Raw genomic sequence first — 21,087 nt, 5'->3', positions numbered from 1 at the left:
TTAAATTCAGTTAAGATACTGCAAAAGGTTCAAAGCACAAGTAACATGCTCAAGTAATGTTTGCTCTGGATGTTTCCCAGTGTATACATTAAACCTGTGTACTATAGAAACTTAATTGTACACGTTTGCATGCCAATTTGTACATTAAAACTGACTCCAGGAAATAGAAATGGAAATTTTAAGTTAAGGGGTCCCTGAGTTTCTAAAAGCAATAAACACACACACACACACAGTGGTTCATGAAAGCCTTTTCTGCTTTAATACAAAGAAAAGAAGCTTTTTTTTTTTTTTTACTTCAGAAAATACAAGTTTGGTCTGGATTTTTTTCTCTCTCCTCAATTTGTCATTTTTTTTCCTTTTCCTATGAAATGCTGCCGTTTACTGCTGTTCAAACAGCTTGAATTGAAAGACACCCCTCCTTTTGGACTCAGAACTTTGGGGGGGGTGATGATCTCCAGGTTTTTTGTTTCTTGTTTTATTTGGCTGAGAATCAGGCCTTTCCTTAAGATGAAATTTTAATTTTGTATCATTTTGATGTAAGTGCCCGCAGTGCCATGTGACACCCTGTCCAGCAGATCCAGAAATGTCCTGTTGCGTCCACATATTGCATCCATGCTCACCTCATAAAAACGAGGTACAAGGCAGGGCAAAATTTCTTCCAAAATAGATGTAATATATATATACATACATATATATATATATAGCAATCATATATACACATTCGTACATACACTAATTTATGTGATGCAAAGAAACCAAAAATGTACACATTTCTTACAAAATTGTAACAAAGACTGGAAAGTGTTTTGTTTGCTCTGGAGCAACGTTGTGTTGCCGTTTAGCCTCTGCGAGGATTTGTCCACATTCGTGGAAACCAAAGTAGTCTCCCAGATTTGTGTCCATGTTCAACTGGCACAGAACTCAGAGGGAGAAACAAATAGGTGGTGCAAATACAGATGTTGGAATCAATGTAAATGGAAGGAAGAGAAGGAAATAAAAGGTGAGATGAAAAGGGATGCATGTGGAAAAGTTTTATGAACCCCCCGAAATCATAACAAAAAATGGAAAAGAGAAAAAATGGGAGTGTTCACATAAAAAAAAAAAAAAAAAAATTCACAAAAAAATTTTGTGTTCTTTTATTACTAAATATAGTGCAACAATAAACATTGCATTTCTTTCACCCTTCCACTTGCGTCTGAGGATGTTAACTTTCCTCGCCATTTTTTTTCCCGTTCTTAACTCTTGGCGAGGCGTAAACCTTGTTCTGTCACTTGTCCTGTGCCACAAGGTCAGTCCTCCTTTCTAAAAGAAAACAGGCTTCAGATTCAGAGACGTAAACATAACACAGACCCTGCTCAAAACAAGACGGAGAAAAAAAAAACAACAGGAACATAAAGAATAAAAACAGAACAAGTGTTGGTGTTTTGGGCAGCATGTAATTTTGGAAAGGCAGGGCAGTTTTGATGGTGGCGACAACCAGTCAGATAGCCAAATCCTCACGGAATAAAAACCAAGCTGTGGGAATCACAGCGCCCCTCCTGGACAACCGGGTTGTGTGCCGGAACCGGTGCAGCCCTTTGGACTGGTCGGGCCTTAGAAGGCCTGCTGGGCTGGGTTGTAGTTGAACGTTGTTGGCACGTGAGGCCTCTCTTCCAGCTTGTCATACTCCAGATGAAATTCCTTAGAGATGCAGACACAGTTTTAAAAATGATAGGAAAAGCGCTAATCCACGACAAGAGTCAGTCAAACGTGATGCCATTTAGCCAGGTCGTGAAAGTGCAGAGAGGCAGCAGAGAGATACATTCTTACCTTAGCTACTTTTCTCCAGTTAAGACAATCAAAAAAGTAGTAGGTTCCCCTCTCGTAGGCGTTGGTCTTCAGCGTAGGCTCCATGCCAGGCGCCCTTGTTATCCAAACCCGCTCCTCTTTGTGGTACCTCCAGTCCCGGTTGAAGCTGGAGAGTCAAGTTATGAACAAGGAATAAGAGAAAAGGGGAAGAAACCCAGCGATTTACCTACATTTTTACCCCCCCCCCCAAGAACCTTCAAAACCACATTAATCAAATCAAAGCTTCAAGAAGGGAAAGAGCTACTGACAGCCTGCCACACACTTTAAATTGATTTCAAAAGATCTGTGAACAATGTCCAGATCATTATCAAACCTGAATTATTTACATGAGATTTATGAGTAATGCTAGATAACATTTCTGCAGCAATCACCATTCAAAGGATGAAAGTACTCACAGCTCTACTGCTGCCAGAAGCTGTAGCAGGTCACCACCATTCATGTAGTAAAGGTAGAACAACAGGTCTTCGCCGTATCGTGCCAGTTTAATTGCAGCCAACTGGATGCAGGACAGCAAAGAATAAGGAGGATTAGTTTTGTCAGCACATTTACTACCTGAAGACTGCAACCACTTATTGTGGCACTGCTGTGAAGCCCATAATTACCTTGTCCCGTATGTGGATATTTGTTAAGTATTCAGACGGAACATGGAAGTCTGAAAAGGCAAGAACACGTAGGAGTGACTAAAACATGTGCAAACTTATTACAAGAAGACTTTTCTATATTCCCTGTCATGCCAATGGAGAGACATGACATGCTTTTTTTTTTTTTTTTTTACACCATTAAAATCATGATGCAATACCCAAATGGCCATATGTGTGAATGACTGCCAGCTGTTTTGTACTATCAAATCATACTGATGCTGGAAGGGCTCCGACACGCCGACCGTCGGCAGAAAAGGCAGTCGGCGACTTGAGCGTACGTTCTGCGTGAGACGTAATGCGTCTTCATCACAGCAGGCGGCGCTAATCTGTATTGTCGCCCCAAAAAATGAAAACCGGAAATTCAGAGAGTGTTGATAGTAGCCAAGAAGGATCATTGTCATTACTCGCTGAACGGAAGAAAATACGATGGCTAGTAATGGGAAGATACTGGCGTTGTCCGCTCTCGGGCTTCTTCTTGTGGAAGAAGCACCGTTTCGCTAGTCAAGGGCTAGCACTCCACCAATCAGATCGCTCATTGAGTCCGACTGCCCACTGGCCGATTCAACAAGTCAAATCGGCCAAAATGAACGTCGGCGGCTCCTCCGACTGACGGCGGCGGCGGCACGGAACACACCGAACAGACTGGAGTCTCCGACCTCGCCAGACTGTCCGACAGCCGATAATCGGGTTGGTGTGTCAGCGCCTTTATAAGGAGTAACAGAAGAAAATGATCTCCCCTTTGGTCTACAGTATTATCAACCTTCAAATAAAGCAGCAGCAGAGTGCAACACGAGTGCTTATACTTTAAAACTGTAGATTTCAGTCGATCATACAGCCAGTTCTAGCAACGGGTTTGATCCTACTGCCCAGCCAGGGAAGCGTGCAGCTAGATACGGGTCCCTGACAACCTGTCCGTCGTCACAAAAATGTCTTCACACTGACTCTGCCAAATCTTGAAAGCTAATCATCCTCCCCCCACATAATTCACATTAATGTCTTACCGATGTCTTGAGGTCGACAAGGTGATGAGGCCCACGGAGAGGCGAACTTGGGGTACAAGTTTCTGTCGGGAAAGAAAGTTGCCGTACATCAAAACACAACACTTGCTGGACACATTTTCAGATTTAACAGACAAACTAACAAAACAAGAACTACTCAAACCAATGCAAGAATGTTGAAGAAGCAGCCAACAGGAGGGAAACGTCACTAGTGGAGTGTCTTTGTCCATGTGTGCTGGTAATTCTGAGCAAGGCGATTAAACTCGCTGTATATTTGAATGCGTTTACAATCAACAAATCAAATCATGGACCTCACGAGGCTAGTAGGGCTACGGCGGCATGAAGTGAAAATATTATTTATCAAGTTTGCTAATGATATTTCAATTTTTCGGGCTAATAGCTGTGGTGTATTGCTGTGTGAAACATAATTGCCCATAACAGTTTGGCATCTTGAGTAGGTTCCACAGAATTTGTATTTTGTGCTCTACCGATTATTACAATATTGAGGGCAGAATCTGTTTGAAACAAATACATCAGTGGGGTTTTTCAGCTTCAAAATATTTGGATTATACTGCTAAATATGTCTCAAGTTAATATGTCATATGTTTGTTGCCCTTCTGGAGGCAAACATGGTACAATGCGTCTTGCACAGAGAATTTATGCCAGCAAAAGAGCCAAATCTATCCCAGTGTTAAAAATGGCATACCAGTAAAAAGGGTTATGTAGTCCGGGTACAGACCAAAGGCAGAGTTTAACCGAGACGTTTTTGGTCAAAAGGAAAGCTAGACAAATGACATTGTAACCATCTGTGCCTGCAACATGTATTATACAGTAGGCCATGGAGTATTTAAATGGGCGACTGAGTTTCATTACTGGACTATTGACTTATTTATCCCATTTCCTTTGTTGGACATACACTGTGCCTACTGGCTAATGAAACCCTAAACGTTACTGTATTTAGGGTAGAACAGCTGTCTTACTCTGGTGAGTTTAAGTTGAGTCCCAGTGTCGTGAGGTCACTTCCTAGCGCCAGATGGACCATCCCTGGATCAGTCTCTGCTGCCCGGATAAACGTCAGCAGGCCAATCATGCCGAATTGGTCTGTCACCATTCCTGAGGGAATGTTCGTCACCCGACCTGCAGCAGCAGGATAATTCAGAGTTCAACAGACCGCTGAAACTGGGCTGTGAACTGCAGTTAATACTTACCGTCAATACATTACCTCCATATTTCTAACCCACACTTTGTGCACGCATTGGAGAGCAAACCAAGCCAATTATTTTGTTTAACAAATGATGGTCACAGACAGACTAATGGAAAGATGATGATGGTCTGTATCATACTGAACATATTCTTTTTGGTTTCCTCACTGCCTATCCAATAATTATCTAACCCCAAATGCAGGGTAGAGAGCCCAACTGCCTCACCCAAGTTGTGCGATTAAGAAGGGATGTCTCAGTGGAATTGGAGCGATACGATTGGCTGAGAAGTCTCACCATCGGGCAACACCTGGATCCCTTTCTTCTGGTTGTTGTTCTGTGCTGAGGTCGTCTTGTCACCGGGGAACTTCGGCCCATCTGCATTGGATGTGCTCTTGCTTGTGGAGTTCAAGTTCTAGAAACAGAGAAAACCAGCTTTAAACAGAAAAATAAAACCTGTAAATGCATAATAAATAATTCTCTTTGACGGGTAACAAAAAAAATAAAAAATAAATAAATAATACAGACATCCTGTCAGATTGTGTTGTAGAGTGATCAGTGGCTCACACTTACAGTTTTGCTGTCATCGTTGTTCAACGTGGGGTCCTTATAGTTTGGGCCAGGCAGTGCAGGGAAGTCCTCGTTATGGATGGAGAAATCCTGTGTCTGTTCTGTTGATGGCTTCGTCACCATGCCAACTTGATGATGATGATGAACACAGTGAAGTAGAGATTATAATTCTCCAAAGTGTAATGAACAATGAATCACAACAAAAAGGGTATCACAAGCTATTCTGGTTTCTGTGGACTGCATTAAAACAAAGCCTTGGCTAGTATTAGGAACCCAATCAAGAAGCTAATATCTATTTCCTCTCCTAGGGGAACCTACTTCCTATAACTTAATGTGTGTAAAAATAAGACACTTTCTCCGGCCTAATGGCCTACCATAAGGAGCCCGTCCAGCCAGTGGGTTGAGCACCGGTGTTGGGTTTCCCGTCCCTTCTCTCCGACTCCTGTCTGCTAACGCAGGGAAGTCTGACAGATCCAGTCCCGTTACATTTTCACTCCCATCTGCAGTAATAGGAAGGTTAGGAACTTGTAATATGTAAAGTCACCTTCAACTCAATTTATCTGTGTAATAACGTGCCAATTTAATATCTTGATAGTGTGATTGTACTACCCTGTAAATGTATGAAAAAAATAGCCCTCCCCTAAGTACCAACTGCTGACCAAACACAACAGCTAATTTGTAGTCGGTACTCACCGTCTGTTTCAGCAGTCAAACATGAATTGATACAATGTTGTTGCCGTTACCGTTTTTCCAGAAATGAATTTCACTTTCACCAACGTGCACCAAAAAATACGCAGATTTTTTTTTCAAAAAGGAGCCAAATCAGTTTAAACTGATGTTCTCTCTGACCTTGTGCTGCCTGCATCTAAAAGTAGCTGTGCTTCCTGCTTCAAGAAGACACTGATCACTGCATTTTACAGTGGACACGGTCGTCTCATCATGTCAACAGCTCTTAATTATTATGCAGCTAGGTGTATTTATAGAATGTCATTTTCACTGTGTTTCTTTTGTAAAATTGAATTTTGTATATCCAATATAAAACACAGATACATTCCAGGGGTGTTTGTCTGAATAAAACCCCAAACTAATGATCCCCTGGTTTACCCACCTGGGTTAAAAACACACTAACCTGTGCCATTGAAGATCGTGCTTGATAATGAGTTGTTCATCCCAAACGCCTGATTGCGGTTCATACCAAAACCTGACATGCTGCAAAGATAAAAAAAAAAAAAAAGAAAAGAAAACCAAAACAAAAGATAAGTCCAGCTTCCAAACATTAACTGTCCTTAAAATTAAAAAAAACAACACCACCTAAATTAGGAACTGCAGATGACACAAAAGGACAGCAGATCTCTACAAGGACCAGTGAGTTGTGCAGGGTCCGTCTACCTGTTTATGGTGAAGGGCTGGCGTGCTGGCTGCTGTTTGGGCATACAGATGATACTGGGCGAGCTGCGGTTGGGGCTGCCCAGCCCCGAGCTGCCCATACTATTGGTCCTGCCGCTCATCCCAATGCCTTGACCGACCTGAGAGTGGTTCAGCATGTTCCTCGTGTTCATCGGCAACGTCCCCCTGTTAAAACAACATCAGGTCCGATTTTGTGGATTTCAATTTTTGCTCATGTCGTGTCAACTGCCATTTCTATTACCTGGTATTATTTACTGTTATAAACCACACACGAGTATGTATCAAAACCAAGTCCGCAAACTCACAAAAAAAAAAGTGAACAGCTTCATACACACCTGCTTGGTGATGGAGGGGTATGGAGGGACATCGTGGGGACACCCGTTGTGGGGGTGATATGACTTGGTAGCTGCGTGCCTTGCGTTAGATTTCTATTTAACTGAGGCGTACTGTTCCCCATGCCCCTTACCGAGAAGCCGAGTGCACCTGCAGAAAGACACAGAAGAAAAACAAATGCTATCAGACAACCCAGAGAAGATTAATCCGCAAAATGTCATGTTGACATTCAAGCTTTCAGTAGGTTTCTGGTTTTATTAGCAAGAGTTCCCCATAAGTACCTGCTATGTTTATTGCACTCATGCTCACAATTTTTTTAACGCACGATTTCTCTTCACTCCAAATATGCTACATATGAGAAAACTGATACGCGAGTGATTGTAGAAAACAAAAACAACTTACTTTGTGGACCGTACAAACTTGCACCAAGTTGCGACAGCTGACCCGACGACGACGGCGAGGGAGAGGACAGCATCTGAAGGAAAACATTTGAGGACTGGAAAGAGTAAGATAACAAGAAAATGTCTCCTCTGATGTTAACTCAAAGACATGACAGAAGTGTGCAGATATGTTGGCAAAACTCACATCTTTGTCCGACCGATGTGGGAACATCGACGGCTGGCTGTAATACATGCTTTCATCGGTGAAGTCGTTATCGACTACCTCAACGAACTCTACAAATTTCTTTCTAGCACCAAACATGCCTTTTGTCACCTGAAGAGAGAGAGCAGAGTTGCTGTTAAAGATGTGCAAGAAGTAAAGAACTGGAAAGAAGAATTTCAGTGAAGTTCACATTTCTAAATCTAAATACACTGATTCTTCTTCAAAACCTAACGTTGAAAATATCTCTGTAAATCTACCTTAAATTGTTCCATGTTTGAACCTTTTTATTTACAACAATTGACAGCATTGCATAGTATTTATTCTGCATCTGGCTCTTCCAGACCTTGACTGACACTCGCCTAATATTTAACTATAACTTTTTAATACATAGGACACAGAGTTTTGTGTGTCCACATTTAAATCAAATGGAAAATTAGAGATGCATCAACTCATTTGATTGTAAATCACTGTGACATATATGGCATCTTGCGGTTGTTAAAATAAAGTTTTGAACAGTTTTGTGTCTAGTTTGTAATGATGTACAGTCACAAGGGAAGAACATGATGAACTTTTATAACAAAATAAACTATTTATCTTATCCATAACATTATTACATTAACCAGCTGACAGCAGAACTAACCGATAATGTCCTCCCTGTTAAACTACTATGGGGTTTTAATTTGTCTGAAATGCTGAATAGTTACCTAATTTGACACTGCTGAGAAAATTAACAGCAGCAATGCTAACATGCTAGTTAGCCAACACTAGTGTAGTTAGCCAATGTTACCAGGCAAGGAGCTTGTAATCAATCTGGGTTAGCTTAGCTAACTTAGCTTAACGTCAGTTCGCAAGTGGGCTTCCTTAACAATGAGCTAAGTACCACGACATAACGATACCTTTTAACTCCAAAACACCCCGACTTAGCTACCAAGCAGCAGTCACTATAAGGCAGTCATTTGGGCCCTCTCTGCCTCCATATATCCACAGTCAGCTGTCTGTTTTCTCGGCACGGTTTACGCTCCGTTTGCAGCAGCAGCAGCAGCAGCGACAATCTGCAGCAGCTAAAGGCTAAAGATTCGCTCCGTATCGAAACGGAGGAAACCAGCGACATACATCGCTCATGCCGAAGGCTTAAATGTGAACCGAGCCGATTTAATATGACGAGTAAATAAGTAAAATATCCTCACCGCATCAATTTCCCTTCTCTACGTTAGATCCAAGATGGCTGTGTATATTCTCAATCGAAAGAGGGATAGCCTTTACCCTCTGACCTTACAACCTGCTGACCACTTCCGTACACAAAACTCAACATGTCAGAGAGTCATCAGTTCCACAGGGGGGTTAGTAACAGAGCAAAAAACAATAACCATAGAAAAAAGATGTACAAATTTCAGTGAATATGAATAGGGACACTACTGTCAGGCCTCTTCCTCCCTCCTGTGAACATAAGTTGTCTTGCATTATAAAAAGGTGTGTAGTTCATAGAATTGTAGGTGTAGTTACTACAGAGGAAGCCTATTTTAATAATAATGTCAGAATATCCAGATAATGCTGATTTCTTTAACTTATAGTTCCTCAATACTGTTACATTGGCATCAGAGTCATGTTTTTGCAGTTTTCTCTGGGTATTACCAACCAGGCAAATTGGGCAACTGCTGTGGGTCCCCTAAAGCTCCCAGTTCACTGAATGGACTGGTTTGTGTAAAATAAGCCCAGCAGGACATGTTTGCCCAGGGGCCCTCTGGCAGGTTTATTTGGGCCTGCTTGCTGGATACTCAAATTGTTACTGATATACGTGTCCTACAATTACCACATTTGGATTGAAGTGACCATAGCGTCTCTGCCTGTTAGCTTTCTGGTTGAATTTTAGAATCAACTATGAAGGTAAGCTAACTATAGCTATCATGATTGAACTTTTCAGCAGACATTTTGGCTTGTCATGACAGGAAAAGCAGGTCAAAGATGACATAAATGATGGCGTCATTACATTGTGCTCCAGTAATCACCTAATAGGACAATTAATTACACCTGTGCTTTTTTTCTGCTAAATGCCTGCAACGAACAGGGTATGGCAGTAACATGGTTATTTTCTGTGTGCTCGGTCTGGATTGTACTGTTGCCTGTTTGAGGCCCCCAGACATTGAGTGGATAAGGAGGATGACAAGTGTCAGTGAGTGAAAACAGACAAGGGGTAACCATTGTCCCTACAGATAAGGAAAATTAAATTCCTTCTCAGTTTTATCTAGTTGGAAAACAGCCATAATGAAGGTATGCAAGATAGCATAGGCCAATAGGGTAAGACTTTCCCCAAGAAAGATAAATAGAAAATGATTTTCTCCTCTAAAAAATAGATCAGCACCAGCCTTTGTTTTGTTTTTTTGAGTGGTTATTGCACTAAAGTCTGGACTCTACAATGACCACCCAGTTGATGTTCAAGCAGGTCAAATGTGGCACTGACAAAACACAGACCTAAGAGTCATGCACCCTGCACTGCTCCTCAGTACACCTCTAAGGTTTTATATCCCTTCCATGCAAAAACACCCAATGATTTACTACAATCTAAGTCAGAGCAAAACGCATAATTTAAACTTCCTGTTTGGTCTCCCTGCACACACTGACAAATTCTTGAGATTATTCCACAGCACAGGCCCACTTGACTGGCTCAGTGGCACAGTCCCAGAACTGCGTCTGGGCCGATTAAAACAGGATGTAAATGACCTTCGCTGCTCTTTCATCACAAAGCACTTCTTAGGCTTTACAACCCTGCCCCTCCCTGTCTCTCTCTCTCTCTCCCACCTCTGCCATCTCAGAGAAGAAGGGGGGAAAGTCATTAGGGACAAATGGGGAGGAGAGAATAGCTAGTGGTTGCAATCACCATTAAAGTCAGGGCAAAGCTCAGAGCCACTGAGAGACAGTGAGAGGACTGCACTGGGGAACATCTGCCCAGGGAATACAATATGTTTTCAGCCCATTAAGTTGGATAAACAAATGGCTGACTGTAGGAGATGCTGAGAGTCATGGACATCATCAGGAAAACACTGGGAAGTAGGTGTTCTTCTCATTATGATCATCTTTACGCTTATTATGTTTTCTGTTGACAACTCGTGATGCTTATTTTCATTGTCGTTTTCATGGCACAGCATCATAATCATGTAATTATGATTCAGGATTACAGCTTCATAATGCAGATGCATTACTTTGTCGCAAACTTTTTTTTGTTTTTCTCAAGATCAATAACTCCAGAGGGGTGGTGAGGAGCATTAATGGGATGCCATGAAATGTACTTACAGCCTATCTCAGTGCCACCCTTGTCTGGCACTAAATTGATGTCGTGGAGCAGTGGTGAATCAGAGACTGGGCAAGATGGGTAACGCCATGCGAGGCGTTATTGCCTTCATTCCCTCCGAGCGCTGTCAACGTTTCCTAGTAGGGGACCTAAAGGAGATGCCACCTGATCGGACCCTGGACCTGAGCAGCCGGCAGCTGCGCCGGCTGCCTGTTGCTGCCTGTGTTTTCAATGAGCTGGTGAAACTCTACCTGAGCGACAACAACCTCAGCAGCTTACCTGCCGAACTGCAGGACCTGAAGAAGCTGCAGCTCCTGGCCCTTGACTTCAACTGCTTTGAAGAGCTCCCTGCTGTTGTTTGCAGATTGCCCCAGCTCAGCATCCTTTACCTGGGTAACAACAGGCTTTACAGCCTCCCCAGAGAACTGAGAGAGCTCAAGGAACTTAGCACTCTGTGGCTGGAGACTAATTGCTTCACCGTTTTCCCCAAGGTGGTTTGTGAGCTTTCTAATCTCAAGACCCTGCACCTTGGTTATAATCAGATACAGAGTTTACCAAAAGAGCTTGGAGGGCTGGAAGAGCTAAGAAGTATCTGGCTTGCCGGGAACCAGCTGGCAGCATTCCCACTAGTGTTGCTGGAAATGCACCTTTTAGCTGTCATTGATGTGGATCGGAACAAAATACGCTACTTCCCAAACCTGGCTCACATGCAGGGGTTGAAACTTGTCATCTATGATCACAACCCCTGCGTTAATGCCCCTGCAGTGGGCGAGGGAGTCAGAAGAGTCGGGCGCTGGGCGGACAGCTCGGACGATGAGCAGGAAGATGACGGGTCAAAAGTAGCGAGTGAGACTACAGCAGAGGTCACGGAAGTACACCCCGAGGAGGAGCACAACATTTAGGTTCAAGGAACAAAGTGACCCTCAGCCGTGGCGAGGCCTGGCAGTACAGGATGACGTTCAAGTGGAACACTTAACGCCGAGTGGTGTGTTGTACATCAGGCTGATGGCATTTTGTCCATATATGGTAAAGCCAAGTTGTTGTACAAGTGTAAAAGGGGAAATTTGAATCTTAAAATAAAAAATGTTTGACATGTCTGGTTACTTACGTTGTATGAAATGTTAGTGTCTTTTTGAATTAGTAAAACTCTGTATGTGCCTTCAAATGATTAGCTGAAACAACAGTGACATTGTAAATTGCTATTCATTTTCCCCATCATCAAATGTTCTGTTATTCAAAACTTTTGAACTATTTTAACTTATTGTACCAGACATACAGTATATCTTGGGAAATTTACAGAATTGCACAGGTTGTAGGATATCTTTGGGATCTAAACAGTACTGGCAAGCATGTATTTCTACTTGATAGCTATTATAGATGTGTTTGCAGGACACTTTTCTATTAAACTGGCTGTGCAGTTGGTCAGTATGGCAGGGATTGAGAAAAAGAAAGGATTCATTACGAACATTTTTGTTCGAGCAGAGTGTGAGATAATATCTATACCTGCTGAGGCTAAATACAGTGAGGATTTAATACAAGAGATGGATGATTTAAATCAATTAGTGCACTCCTTATCCAGACCAATGCATAATTCATCTGATAGATTGGGGCTGTGGTTTGAATAAAGGCTGCTAATGGGCTTTAATATCAACGTCATAAGGTTCACGATTTGAAACAGATTGTAAATGCAGCTTTCCAATTCCTCAGAGTACCAGGAAAATGTTCAGTAAACAAGATTAAATGTCATTCCACAATGTATCATTTTAGGCACTTCAAATCCTTTTAACAAACTGTAGGAAAAGAAATTACCATGGGCCTTTTACTGGAAATGGGATTATTTCACACAGCATGAACACACATAACTACTGTATTAGCTTCAATTCAGCCTCCTATTTAAAACAACTAGTTTATTGTGTGTTTATGTAATTCTAGAGGTTATGCGAACACATAAAGACACCATTCTGTTTTATCATTCCAATGCTGTACAGTGTACAACTAGATTATGTTATACTGCCCCCTAGCACACCTAAATCCAAAGACTCCACTAACTGTGCATTTTACACTACTGTACATTCAATCCACTCTTGGTGTTGCAATGAGCGGTCTGTAAAGGACACTGTAAATACAAAAACTGTATTGGCCCTGTTCTTATCATGTATTTCATATCACCCTTGATTGACTCTCCTAAATCTTTTCTCATTTGTCCATAAAAGAATCTTGTTTTTAACCCAATGATTTTTTTTTTTTTTTTTTAATGTAGTATTTAACAATAATATAACAATGATACCAAAGCAACACATTCTAGTATGTAAAACACGAATGACTAATGAAATCCCTTTGATGTCTTAGTTTCAATTCCATAATCAGGTGTTATAAAGGACATCATATCATATTGGACAGGGTCCAACCGTTTATTTTTTTAAATGCTTTCTGATTTCACTCATAACCTATATTAATCAATATCAAATATTATGGGAATAAAAAAATCTGCTTTTAATTTTTAAATATGCACATATGGACAGAAGTAAATTAAACTTTACCATGTAGTTAACCTAACATTAAAAAAAAAATTAAAAAAAGAATTCCCAGATTTGGGTTTCAAATCTCATAAAGTATACAAAAATGACAAACTCAATCATTGTAGAACATAATGCAAATCTTCTGCTAACCTTACCTTAAAGAATCAGAATTATGAGATTTTTTTCTATAGACAAAAAATATTTGAATAGTTAGCGCAGCCATATAGTTTGACAGGGATGTCACCCAAACGCATACAAGAGACAATAATAAAAAAAAAGAAAAAAAAAAGAAAAAGAAGTGCACCAATTTATGTTTATTTAATTAGTTCAACACATAAATAACACCAACTCATATAACTTTAGGGGAGTACAGCACATTAAACAATATCTTTGGTACAGAATCCTACATCAACACAACTTTCACAAACTCTTCCATAAGCCGTGTTGAAATCATAAGCTCTCCTAAAGCGTAGGTTTAATACATAAAGGCTAAGCTATATTCAACAATTCCTGCATCACCCATTAGCTCTAACAACCAGTATTTCAAAACAGTACCTTTGGTTATCCTTTTAATACGGTTTCTTATTATTAAATACAAACAGGTTTAAACACCAGACATGTTCCCTAATAGACATAGAAAACACAATCAATGAAATATTTTCTACATTAAATTGCAGCGTTTAAACTGTACTGTAACAGATACTGAGTAAAGGAATGATGATATTGATGGAATGAACACCAACTTTGTAAAAGCATTGAAGCCTTAACTAAATATGCCACGGCTGTATAAACACCCATTAAACTGGGACAGAACGTTCACTATTTGCAATATGAAAATGAATAAATGTAACATATTCCTTATGTCCCTCGGGCTGCACCCATTGCACATGTTTTCTAAGACGTTATTAAAAACAAAGACTCTTTTGGGCCCATTTTCCAAATCTAATTGCTATGAGAGAGCCTCTTAAAAAAAAAAAGAATCACGAGGCATGTTTGTGCATATCCTCTAAAAGGGTGTGAAACATTCTAGGAAACACCTTTAAATTTGAATTTCAAGTATGTGGCAGCTACGTTCAAAAACAGAATCATGTCTACTGATGTTTGAACTGGTTATCAAGAGAGTCACTGTTTACTCGTATTATCATGGGAGGACAGGCCTTTTTCCACAGCAGACAAATTGACTTTTCACAGTAGGAAAAGCACAAGTGTAAATAATGAAATTAATGATAGCTGAATTCCATTTAGCTGCTTTAATTTCAGCTTCCTGGTATTGTGCATGCTGGCTCCCTGTCACGCTCACTGGGACACTTGAATAGAACAGAGCCATCGTTGATGTTATTGGTAACACCTGTGCTTTTCCTACTATGACAAGTAAAAATGTCTGCTGTGAAAAAGGCCTATGGTCAGGATTTGTGCATCCAGCTAAAAAAAAAAAAAAAATGCCACCTTACAGGCATCGAAGCAGTAATAAATGGGAAGGTTCAACTTACTTTTAAAAAAAGGGTGTGTTTGTGGTGGAATTTCCAGAAACACCATATTGTGGTATGATGAGACTAAGGGAAAGCTTACACGACATCAGGCCATTCATAGGTCACAGGTCAGGGGACGAGAACATACGGCCAGTCTCTAACAACCAAGCCTCTTCATGTATAACTGTTTGGCTATCTACAGATTCAAGGAGTCTATGTTGGCAGCTACATGATAAGGGCATGTTTTGTCTCAGGGTTGTCTCCTTTTGGAGGTCGATTATGTATCTGTGTTAACGGCGCCTGCAATTACTTTGTTCAAGGTTCAGCTAAACGTTAACGTCTCCAGCATGATTATAAATACACCTTCAGGGAGGACAGGGACGGCACTGCACAATAACACATTGTGTTTTACACTGTACTGCCTGCCTAATTGTCTCCTCAATTGAGTGATCATTAAGTGCTTCTGTGTAATTCATCGTGGTCTCCCGAACCTTCTGCACGTATGTGAAGTGAGTTGTGCTGCTCCAAGTGAGTTGAGTTTTTCCTTAACAGTGGTAAAACGTATGGTAATGTTAAATTCTCCTAGGCAATACCGTTGGACAAGCCAGAGCTGAAATTGAGTGCCACCTGCTGTGGGAATCATCAAAACTAAGATAGCAAAACACAAGACTGTAGACAATAAGCAGAAAGACGTGAGAAGAGGTCAAAGTTACAACGAGGTAAATTGTTATTAACACAAGACAATAAGCAGCAGTTTGTTAGCTAAAACAACACAGGTATAATATTAGCATGCATCTGTAGTAGGCTGACTCAAACAGGGGGGTTGCTAGGCTCAAAATAATTTCTGCCACATTATATTCAACTAGCGGTGCTTTAGCTGTGTGCAGTGGCGTGGTTCACAGGCTCATCCACGGCCCAGGTCTCTGTCGGAGTAAGGTCTCACCCTGGTGAGGCAGCTGGCAGCCATCCAACACGCCTGAGCCGTCTTTCTCCTCATGAGAGGAGTCATGAGACCCTTCCTCCTTTGTATCTGGCACATCAGCCCCAGATGCATCCAGAATTCCTGAGGGCTTCTTTGGCGACGGCTCTGCTACTGTGTCATCGTCCTGGAAATCAGATGTATCGTTCACAGATCCTATCACTTGAGGAGCACCCAGATCCTTCTGCGAGTTTTCCTTCTCCATGCGCTTCCGAGCCTCCTCTCTCCTCTGCTGGATACGGGTGTTGTCTCCCATCATAACCCTGACTCTTACTTGATCTGGAGGCCAGATCCCACCCCATATGAACTGCAGGTAGCTGAACAGCACAATGACACAGAGGAAGGCAAAGTTGGTGGCTACGCCGATCACTGCAGATGTCAGGGGGAAGTTGTACAGAACATATCTTATGCCAGTGAAGAAAGCATGGATTCGGAGTTGAGATGAGTAGATCTGCACTCGTTTGGACTGGATCTCAATGACTGCACCGATAGAGGGTTGATAAGCATTTGTCTTGTAGTCTGAGAAGAGCTCAACTTCTATGAGTTGCTTCTGCTCAGCCATCCCGGTCAGAAAGAAAGGAGAGAACAGTAAAGTACTCAGGCTCTGCAGAAGGCTGGAGCGGTAATGCAGCATGGTAGATCGGCCCACTGATGAGACTGTCTTTCCACCCTTGGTGTAACAAGACATCTTGACCATAAACATACCCAAGCGTTCATTCACTGGAGACTCTGGCATCTCTAACTCCAAAGACACTCGATAAGGCTGACCGTAAGCCATCACAAGGTCCCTCTCGTTCTTCATGAAAGAGATGTTGGCCGTGGGGAATGAACAAAGTGCTGACTCTGAGGAATCACAATCAGAGGTGTAGTAGAAGTGCACAGGGGTGGAGAAGCTCACACTGGGCATGTATGAGTAATAGAAGCTTCCGTAGAGAAAGATGGACACCCAAAGTAGCAGAACCAGGACACAAAACAGGATGGCAGCCTGAAATAAAGTCCGCCGGGCTTTGAGGAGAGTAACAGCTGCCACATTTTGGAGCCAGTGTAAAACCGGTCCCATTGTAGCCCCCATCATGTCTGATCCGGACCTCCTTCTGGCACTAGTTTGGGCAGTTGTTTCTCCTTCGAGCCCTTTCGACTGCTGCCTCTGTGGTGGGTTTTTATGTTCATACATCAATAGGCGGCTCCCCTCCGAAACTGTATAATTGATTATCTTCACCCTCCCATGACTAGCTAGTCTGTTCAACTAACGTTACACATTCACTTAGCTAAGGCCCGAGTTTTAGCTTGTGAAGCTAACGTTAGTTGCTGCTTGTTTGGTCCACAAAGTAGGTAACGTTAAGCTAACGTTACTCGATAAAATGAAAATAGTCTTGGCTTCTAAAGGTCGTACTTTTATCTACCTGACTTGCTCGGAGGGTGTCGCATTCAAACATTGCTGCTAGGTTACATCCATAGACTGTACATAATTACTGAAACCGCTTCTGGTTACTGACAGTTACTTTCAAAACATGACCATATGAACCGGAAGTTGATACCTTCTTTTGTGCCCTCTTCGAAGCAGTAGGGTAGATGCTAGATTGTATCCGTTTACCCGTTCTCTTAATACGTCCATGGTTGACGTCAACACGCTCATACTGCGCAGGCGTCAGCACACTTGGGCTTCATGTCCGTTATTGCAGCCGAAGACTGAAAATGAATGTGTCGTGATCCGAAATTGGGGTGAAATTATTAACAACATTAGCACCCAAGAGGCCAAGAGTGTATGTTAAATAGAAACTGCAGTAACGTCTGAGTGGTGTTGAAGACTACGCATTGACGCATGCGCAGTATGCTCATGTTGACGTCGACACGTGTATCGGATGGGATCTAGCATCCATTACCTACCAAGAAGCAGCAGAGCAGAGCCGCAACAACGACGCCAAGGAAGGGAGCAGGCCACTAGACTGAGAGACAACGATGGGTAAGAAAAGTCGCCTCACAGGAGGACTGGTCGGTCGGAGAACGATCCTACAGCTTTCACCTCCCGGGCTCCGCAGTGGGAATGCCGGAGAGAGGGAAGAAGCACCCTCGGGATCCGATGGTATTTTTTTATTTCTCAGTGGCTTGATAGCGACAGGCGTTGAGTGCTAAATGCTCGAGGTGTATAGAATGGGCCTCTCATAAAAAATCGATTTATTTAACGAAATTTAGGTGCTGAGTTTCTCGTTTCAAAAACACACCATTACCAAGAATTAGCCAAGCCAAATTATAGTTAACGTTATGTGCTAGGGTCATGACACGACACCGTGATGTTTTTAATTGGATCGACCAGAAGCTATCTCCTAGCGTGCTAAGCTAGCAAGCTAGTAGTTATGTGAGCATGCCAAAATAAGCTTATGACAAATGACTGGGCCAGTTAACTCTAACGAAATGTATCCAACTAACACAAATACCGTTACATTTGACTTGCTTTATCTAGCTAGGGGAGTGAGTATCTTTGTGGGCGAACAACGTTAGCCTCTATCTAGCTTGCTGTAGCAACCGTTGAAGCTCAAGGCTAACCTCTTTGCTGGCATTGTTTTGCAGATGAACAAGAGGGCGATGGTCTCAGATTCGTGCGAGAAAGGCTCACAAACATGAAGACTCCCGCAGCAAAGGCAACAGGTAGAGTAACTGTGTATATGTGTGGTGCTGTTTTTGGTTCTCAGGCATTGGAAAACCAGTTGATTGAACAAAGTTGTTTTATCTCTACCTTTTATAGAGGGTTTGTCCTTGCTTGGAGCCTATGATGATAGTGATGAAGAAGATGCTGGAGACTCTCAGCATACAACGACAAAGTCAGCTGACATTGACAGCACATTGGCCAATTTCATGGCTGTGAGTATTATTTGCTTCTTACCGTAATCCGCCGTTTTTGCTACTGAACCAATTTTTATGTATTATGAGTGTTTTCTTTTAGGATGTATAACTGCAAGCTAATTAGTATACCTGGTGGTACAGTTAGGACTGTAGGCTACTGCATAACATGTATGTATGTATGTACGGTTCATCACGTCCAAAACACAATGTGTTAGCCCAGTTTTCTTGATGTAAAATATGTAATTAAGATGCATAATGAACCAACTGGAATTAACTTGTATCAGGCTCAGACCTGTTCAGAAGCACAGTATGTAGCTGTGATTTGATCTGTGGGCCTTATTCATTGTGGATAATTATAGAGGGTTTTCACGACGCGTCATCAGACCCGAAGTCGCCATGTTGGAGGTACTCGCATCACAACAAAGCACAGGCATCAAGAATGGCATCAAGGAAAATGGTTAATTATTGCCGTGTTTTAGGTTGTACCAATAGGTCACACAGAGAAAAACATTTGGAATATTATCAACTTCCAAAGGTTATTAAAAACCAGGGAGAGGAATGCCAGAAGTTATCAGAGGAAAGGAGGCGCTTGTGGTTGGCAAAGTCTTGTTCGGTCTTTGAAATGGAAAAAAAACAACTATTGAGAGTCACTTGGCTACACCTTGAGTATCGCAATGATATCATACAGTTAAGGTTAGGTTGATTAAAGACGTTATTGCATTACTTATTTTGGCCTTCACAACACAACGGTCGTTAATGACTTGGTGCTGCGTCTCCCTCACCCATCCACACACCATCTGGTTATAAGCCTCCAAACTTTTGTAGGATTTAAGGTCTTCCGCTGTGTATGGGCTCGGCGAGAAAACCAGGTAGTTGACTATATCGGGATATGCAACTGAAGGAAGAATCACCGGGTCGCCATGGATCCAAGAAGAGGGAGCCAACTTGTAGGGATCTGCACCGCCAGTAAACTGTAATTTCTCAAAATATCGCACCTTTTTTTGTGGTCCAAGTCCTTCCATGCCTTTGCATCTTGGATGTGTTTTGATGAGCTTTTCTGTTGTTTAGACATGAAGTATTAAAGTATCCAAAGTGCACAATACTCCATTCAGTTGTTTACACCGAGTGCCTCCAATATGGTCGCGCATCTAGGTTACCGCCCAGAATGTGACGTCGGTGAAAACCCTCTATGGGTTGGTGGCAAATAATTACCAAGTAAACCGCAGGTTTTGGGTTTTCAGATTTTTAGAGTCAATTTTACATAGGTTTCTAACCTGGGCCTGGGCTGTCATAAATTAATATTGTTATCAAAGTAAAGACTAGTGTAAAGTGTGGTTCATTCTAAGGGCTGAAAACACAAGTTTTGTCAAAAAAAATATAAATCCTGTTGCCATTTTTCCCACCACAGGAAATTGATGCAATCACCACTCAGCCAAGTTCAGAAGATGCAGCATCTCATCCTTCGGTCCCAACTAGCACCCCACCCAGACCTGAGGTTAATACTCAGCAGCCAGCCGCCAATGAAGAACAGAACCAACAACACACATCGTTTGAGTACAATACTGAGTACTCGCTTGCTGGAGGTAACTGTCTGTACTGTATTTAAGATAAAGTTTTTCATGTTCTGATATCCTTCTGGTTGACAATGGACTCTTTTTCAAGTACCTGTGATATAATACTTTAACAGAGCAATTTCATATTAATTATACTCTTTATAACCTATTCAAGCAGATTATTATTTTTTTTTGCCTGTGTACTAAAAGGTACGTCGTGTAGGAATTTATAGAAGCCTCCTTGGACTTACCTGTCCAATGTAAATACAGATGATAAATTCTTTGCTAAGTCAGATCATTGGCAGAGGTAATTTTACACCAATGAGGACATATTTGTGAATGAAGACATTGATTTTAGTTAATAAAAATACTTAAAACACTACACAGTGTACCTTTTTAAAGCTGCTGGCATACTTGGAAGAAAGACAAGCCGTTATTTTTTTTTTTTCCTTTTTCCCCACACTCACACACGCACTCCCCCACGTACGTACGTGCTGGTCACAATTAAAATATCATTAAAAAGTTGATTTTATTTCAGTAATTCCTTTCAAAAAGTGAAATTTTGAACTCAGTCCACACAGACTGATATATTTCGAGTGTTTATTTCTTTTAATTTTGGTGATTAGAACTGACAACTAATGAAAACCCCAAATTCAGTATCTCAGAAAATTTGAATATTACTTAAGACCAACACAAAAAGGATTTTTAGAAATGTTGGCCAACTGAAAAGTATGAGCATGTACAGCACTCAGTACTTAGTTGGGGCTCCTTTTGCCTGAATTACTGCAACAATGCGGCGTGGCATGGAGTCGATCAGTCTGTGGCACTGCTCAGGTGTTAT

General features: G+C 41.7%; 4 protein-coding genes across 8 annotated transcripts in view; 2 read left to right on the top strand and 2 right to left on the bottom strand.

The window, feature by feature from the left end:
* Positions 1-233: 233 nt before the first annotated feature.
* Positions 234-8,889, bottom strand: cnot2 (CCR4-NOT transcription complex, subunit 2). 4 transcript variants are annotated; one of them, XM_078257592.1, is made up of 15 exons: positions 8,787-8,889; positions 7,582-7,710; positions 7,399-7,492; positions 6,999-7,146; positions 6,646-6,828; positions 6,386-6,465; positions 5,631-5,756; positions 5,260-5,384; positions 4,984-5,101; positions 4,468-4,624; positions 3,491-3,552; positions 2,451-2,500; positions 2,244-2,344; positions 1,810-1,954; positions 234-1,680 (listed from the first exon to the last, which is right to left on the bottom strand). In XM_078257592.1, exons 2-15 carry the CDS (start codon positions 7,696-7,698, stop codon positions 1,594-1,596), a joined length of 1,593 nt encoding a protein of 530 aa, XP_078113718.1. In that variant the 5' UTR covers positions 7,699-7,710; positions 8,787-8,889; the 3' UTR covers positions 234-1,593. The 4 variants fall into 4 exon arrangements, with proteins under 4 accessions (XP_078113718.1, XP_078113720.1, XP_078113719.1 ...); XM_078257594.1 differs by having other exon boundaries at positions 7,399-7,471; XM_078257593.1 differs by lacking the exon at positions 8,787-8,889 and adding an exon at positions 8,496-8,777.
* A 1,966-nt stretch (positions 8,890-10,855) lies between these two features.
* On the top strand, positions 10,856-11,941 carry lrrc10 (leucine rich repeat containing 10). Its single transcript, XM_078256131.1, has one exon. It carries the CDS (start codon positions 10,963-10,965, stop codon positions 11,785-11,787), a length of 825 nt encoding a protein of 274 aa, XP_078112257.1. The 5' UTR covers positions 10,856-10,962; the 3' UTR covers positions 11,788-11,941.
* A 1,758-nt stretch (positions 11,942-13,699) lies between these two features.
* bscl2 (BSCL2 lipid droplet biogenesis associated, seipin) lies at positions 13,700-17,380 on the bottom strand. Its single transcript, XM_078257589.1, has one exon. It carries the CDS (start codon positions 17,024-17,026, stop codon positions 15,770-15,772), a length of 1,257 nt encoding a protein of 418 aa, XP_078113715.1. The 5' UTR covers positions 17,027-17,380; the 3' UTR covers positions 13,700-15,769.
* Positions 17,381-17,705: 325 nt separating this feature from the next.
* Positions 17,706-21,087, top strand: part of fnbp4 (formin binding protein 4) — an 11,819-nt gene continuing 8,437 nt past the window's right edge. The window contains exons 1-4 of one of the 2 annotated variants that reach the window (XM_078257588.1): positions 17,706-17,815; positions 18,421-18,498; positions 18,596-18,711; positions 20,102-20,276. In XM_078257588.1, coding sequence (XP_078113714.1) covers positions 17,812-17,815; positions 18,421-18,498; positions 18,596-18,711; positions 20,102-20,276 — 373 coding nt within the window. In that variant the 5' untranslated portion in view covers positions 17,706-17,811. Of the gene's footprint in view, positions 17,936-18,420; positions 18,499-18,595; positions 18,712-20,101; positions 20,277-21,087 lie in introns of both variants that reach the window. The other variant, XM_078257587.1, reaches the window with a different exon arrangement.

Source organism: Sander vitreus, chromosome 8 (assembly GCF_031162955.1).
Source record: "Sander vitreus isolate 19-12246 chromosome 8, sanVit1, whole genome shotgun sequence".
NCBI lineage: Eukaryota > Metazoa > Chordata > Actinopteri > Perciformes > Percidae > Sander > Sander vitreus.
Note: the sequence above shows the minus strand (reverse complement) of the source record. Positions and strands in the feature narration are given on the sequence as shown.

What these genes read in the sequence shown, in the direction of transcription:
- lrrc10 (XM_078256131.1), top strand. Translation starts at nt 10,963, where the DNA reads ATGGGTAACGCCATGCGAGGCGTTATTGCCTTCATTCCCTCCGAGCGC.
- bscl2 (XM_078257589.1), bottom strand. Translation starts at nt 17,026, where the DNA reads ATGTATGAACATAAAAACCCACCACAGAGGCAGCAGTCGAAAGGGCTC.
- cnot2 (XM_078257592.1), bottom strand. Translation starts at nt 7,698, where the DNA reads ATGTTTGGTGCTAGAAAGAAATTTGTAGAGTTCGTTGAGGTAGTCGAT. An exon ending in AAGTTTGTACGGTCCACAAA is followed by an intron (nt 7,147 to 7,398) that starts GTAAGTTGTTTT and finishes GTCTTTCTGCAG; the next exon opens with GTGCACTCGGCTTCTCGGTA. An exon ending in CACGATCTTCAATGGCACAG is followed by an intron (nt 5,757 to 6,385) that starts GTTAGTGTGTTT and finishes CTATTACTGCAG; the next exon opens with ATGGGAGTGAAAATGTAACG.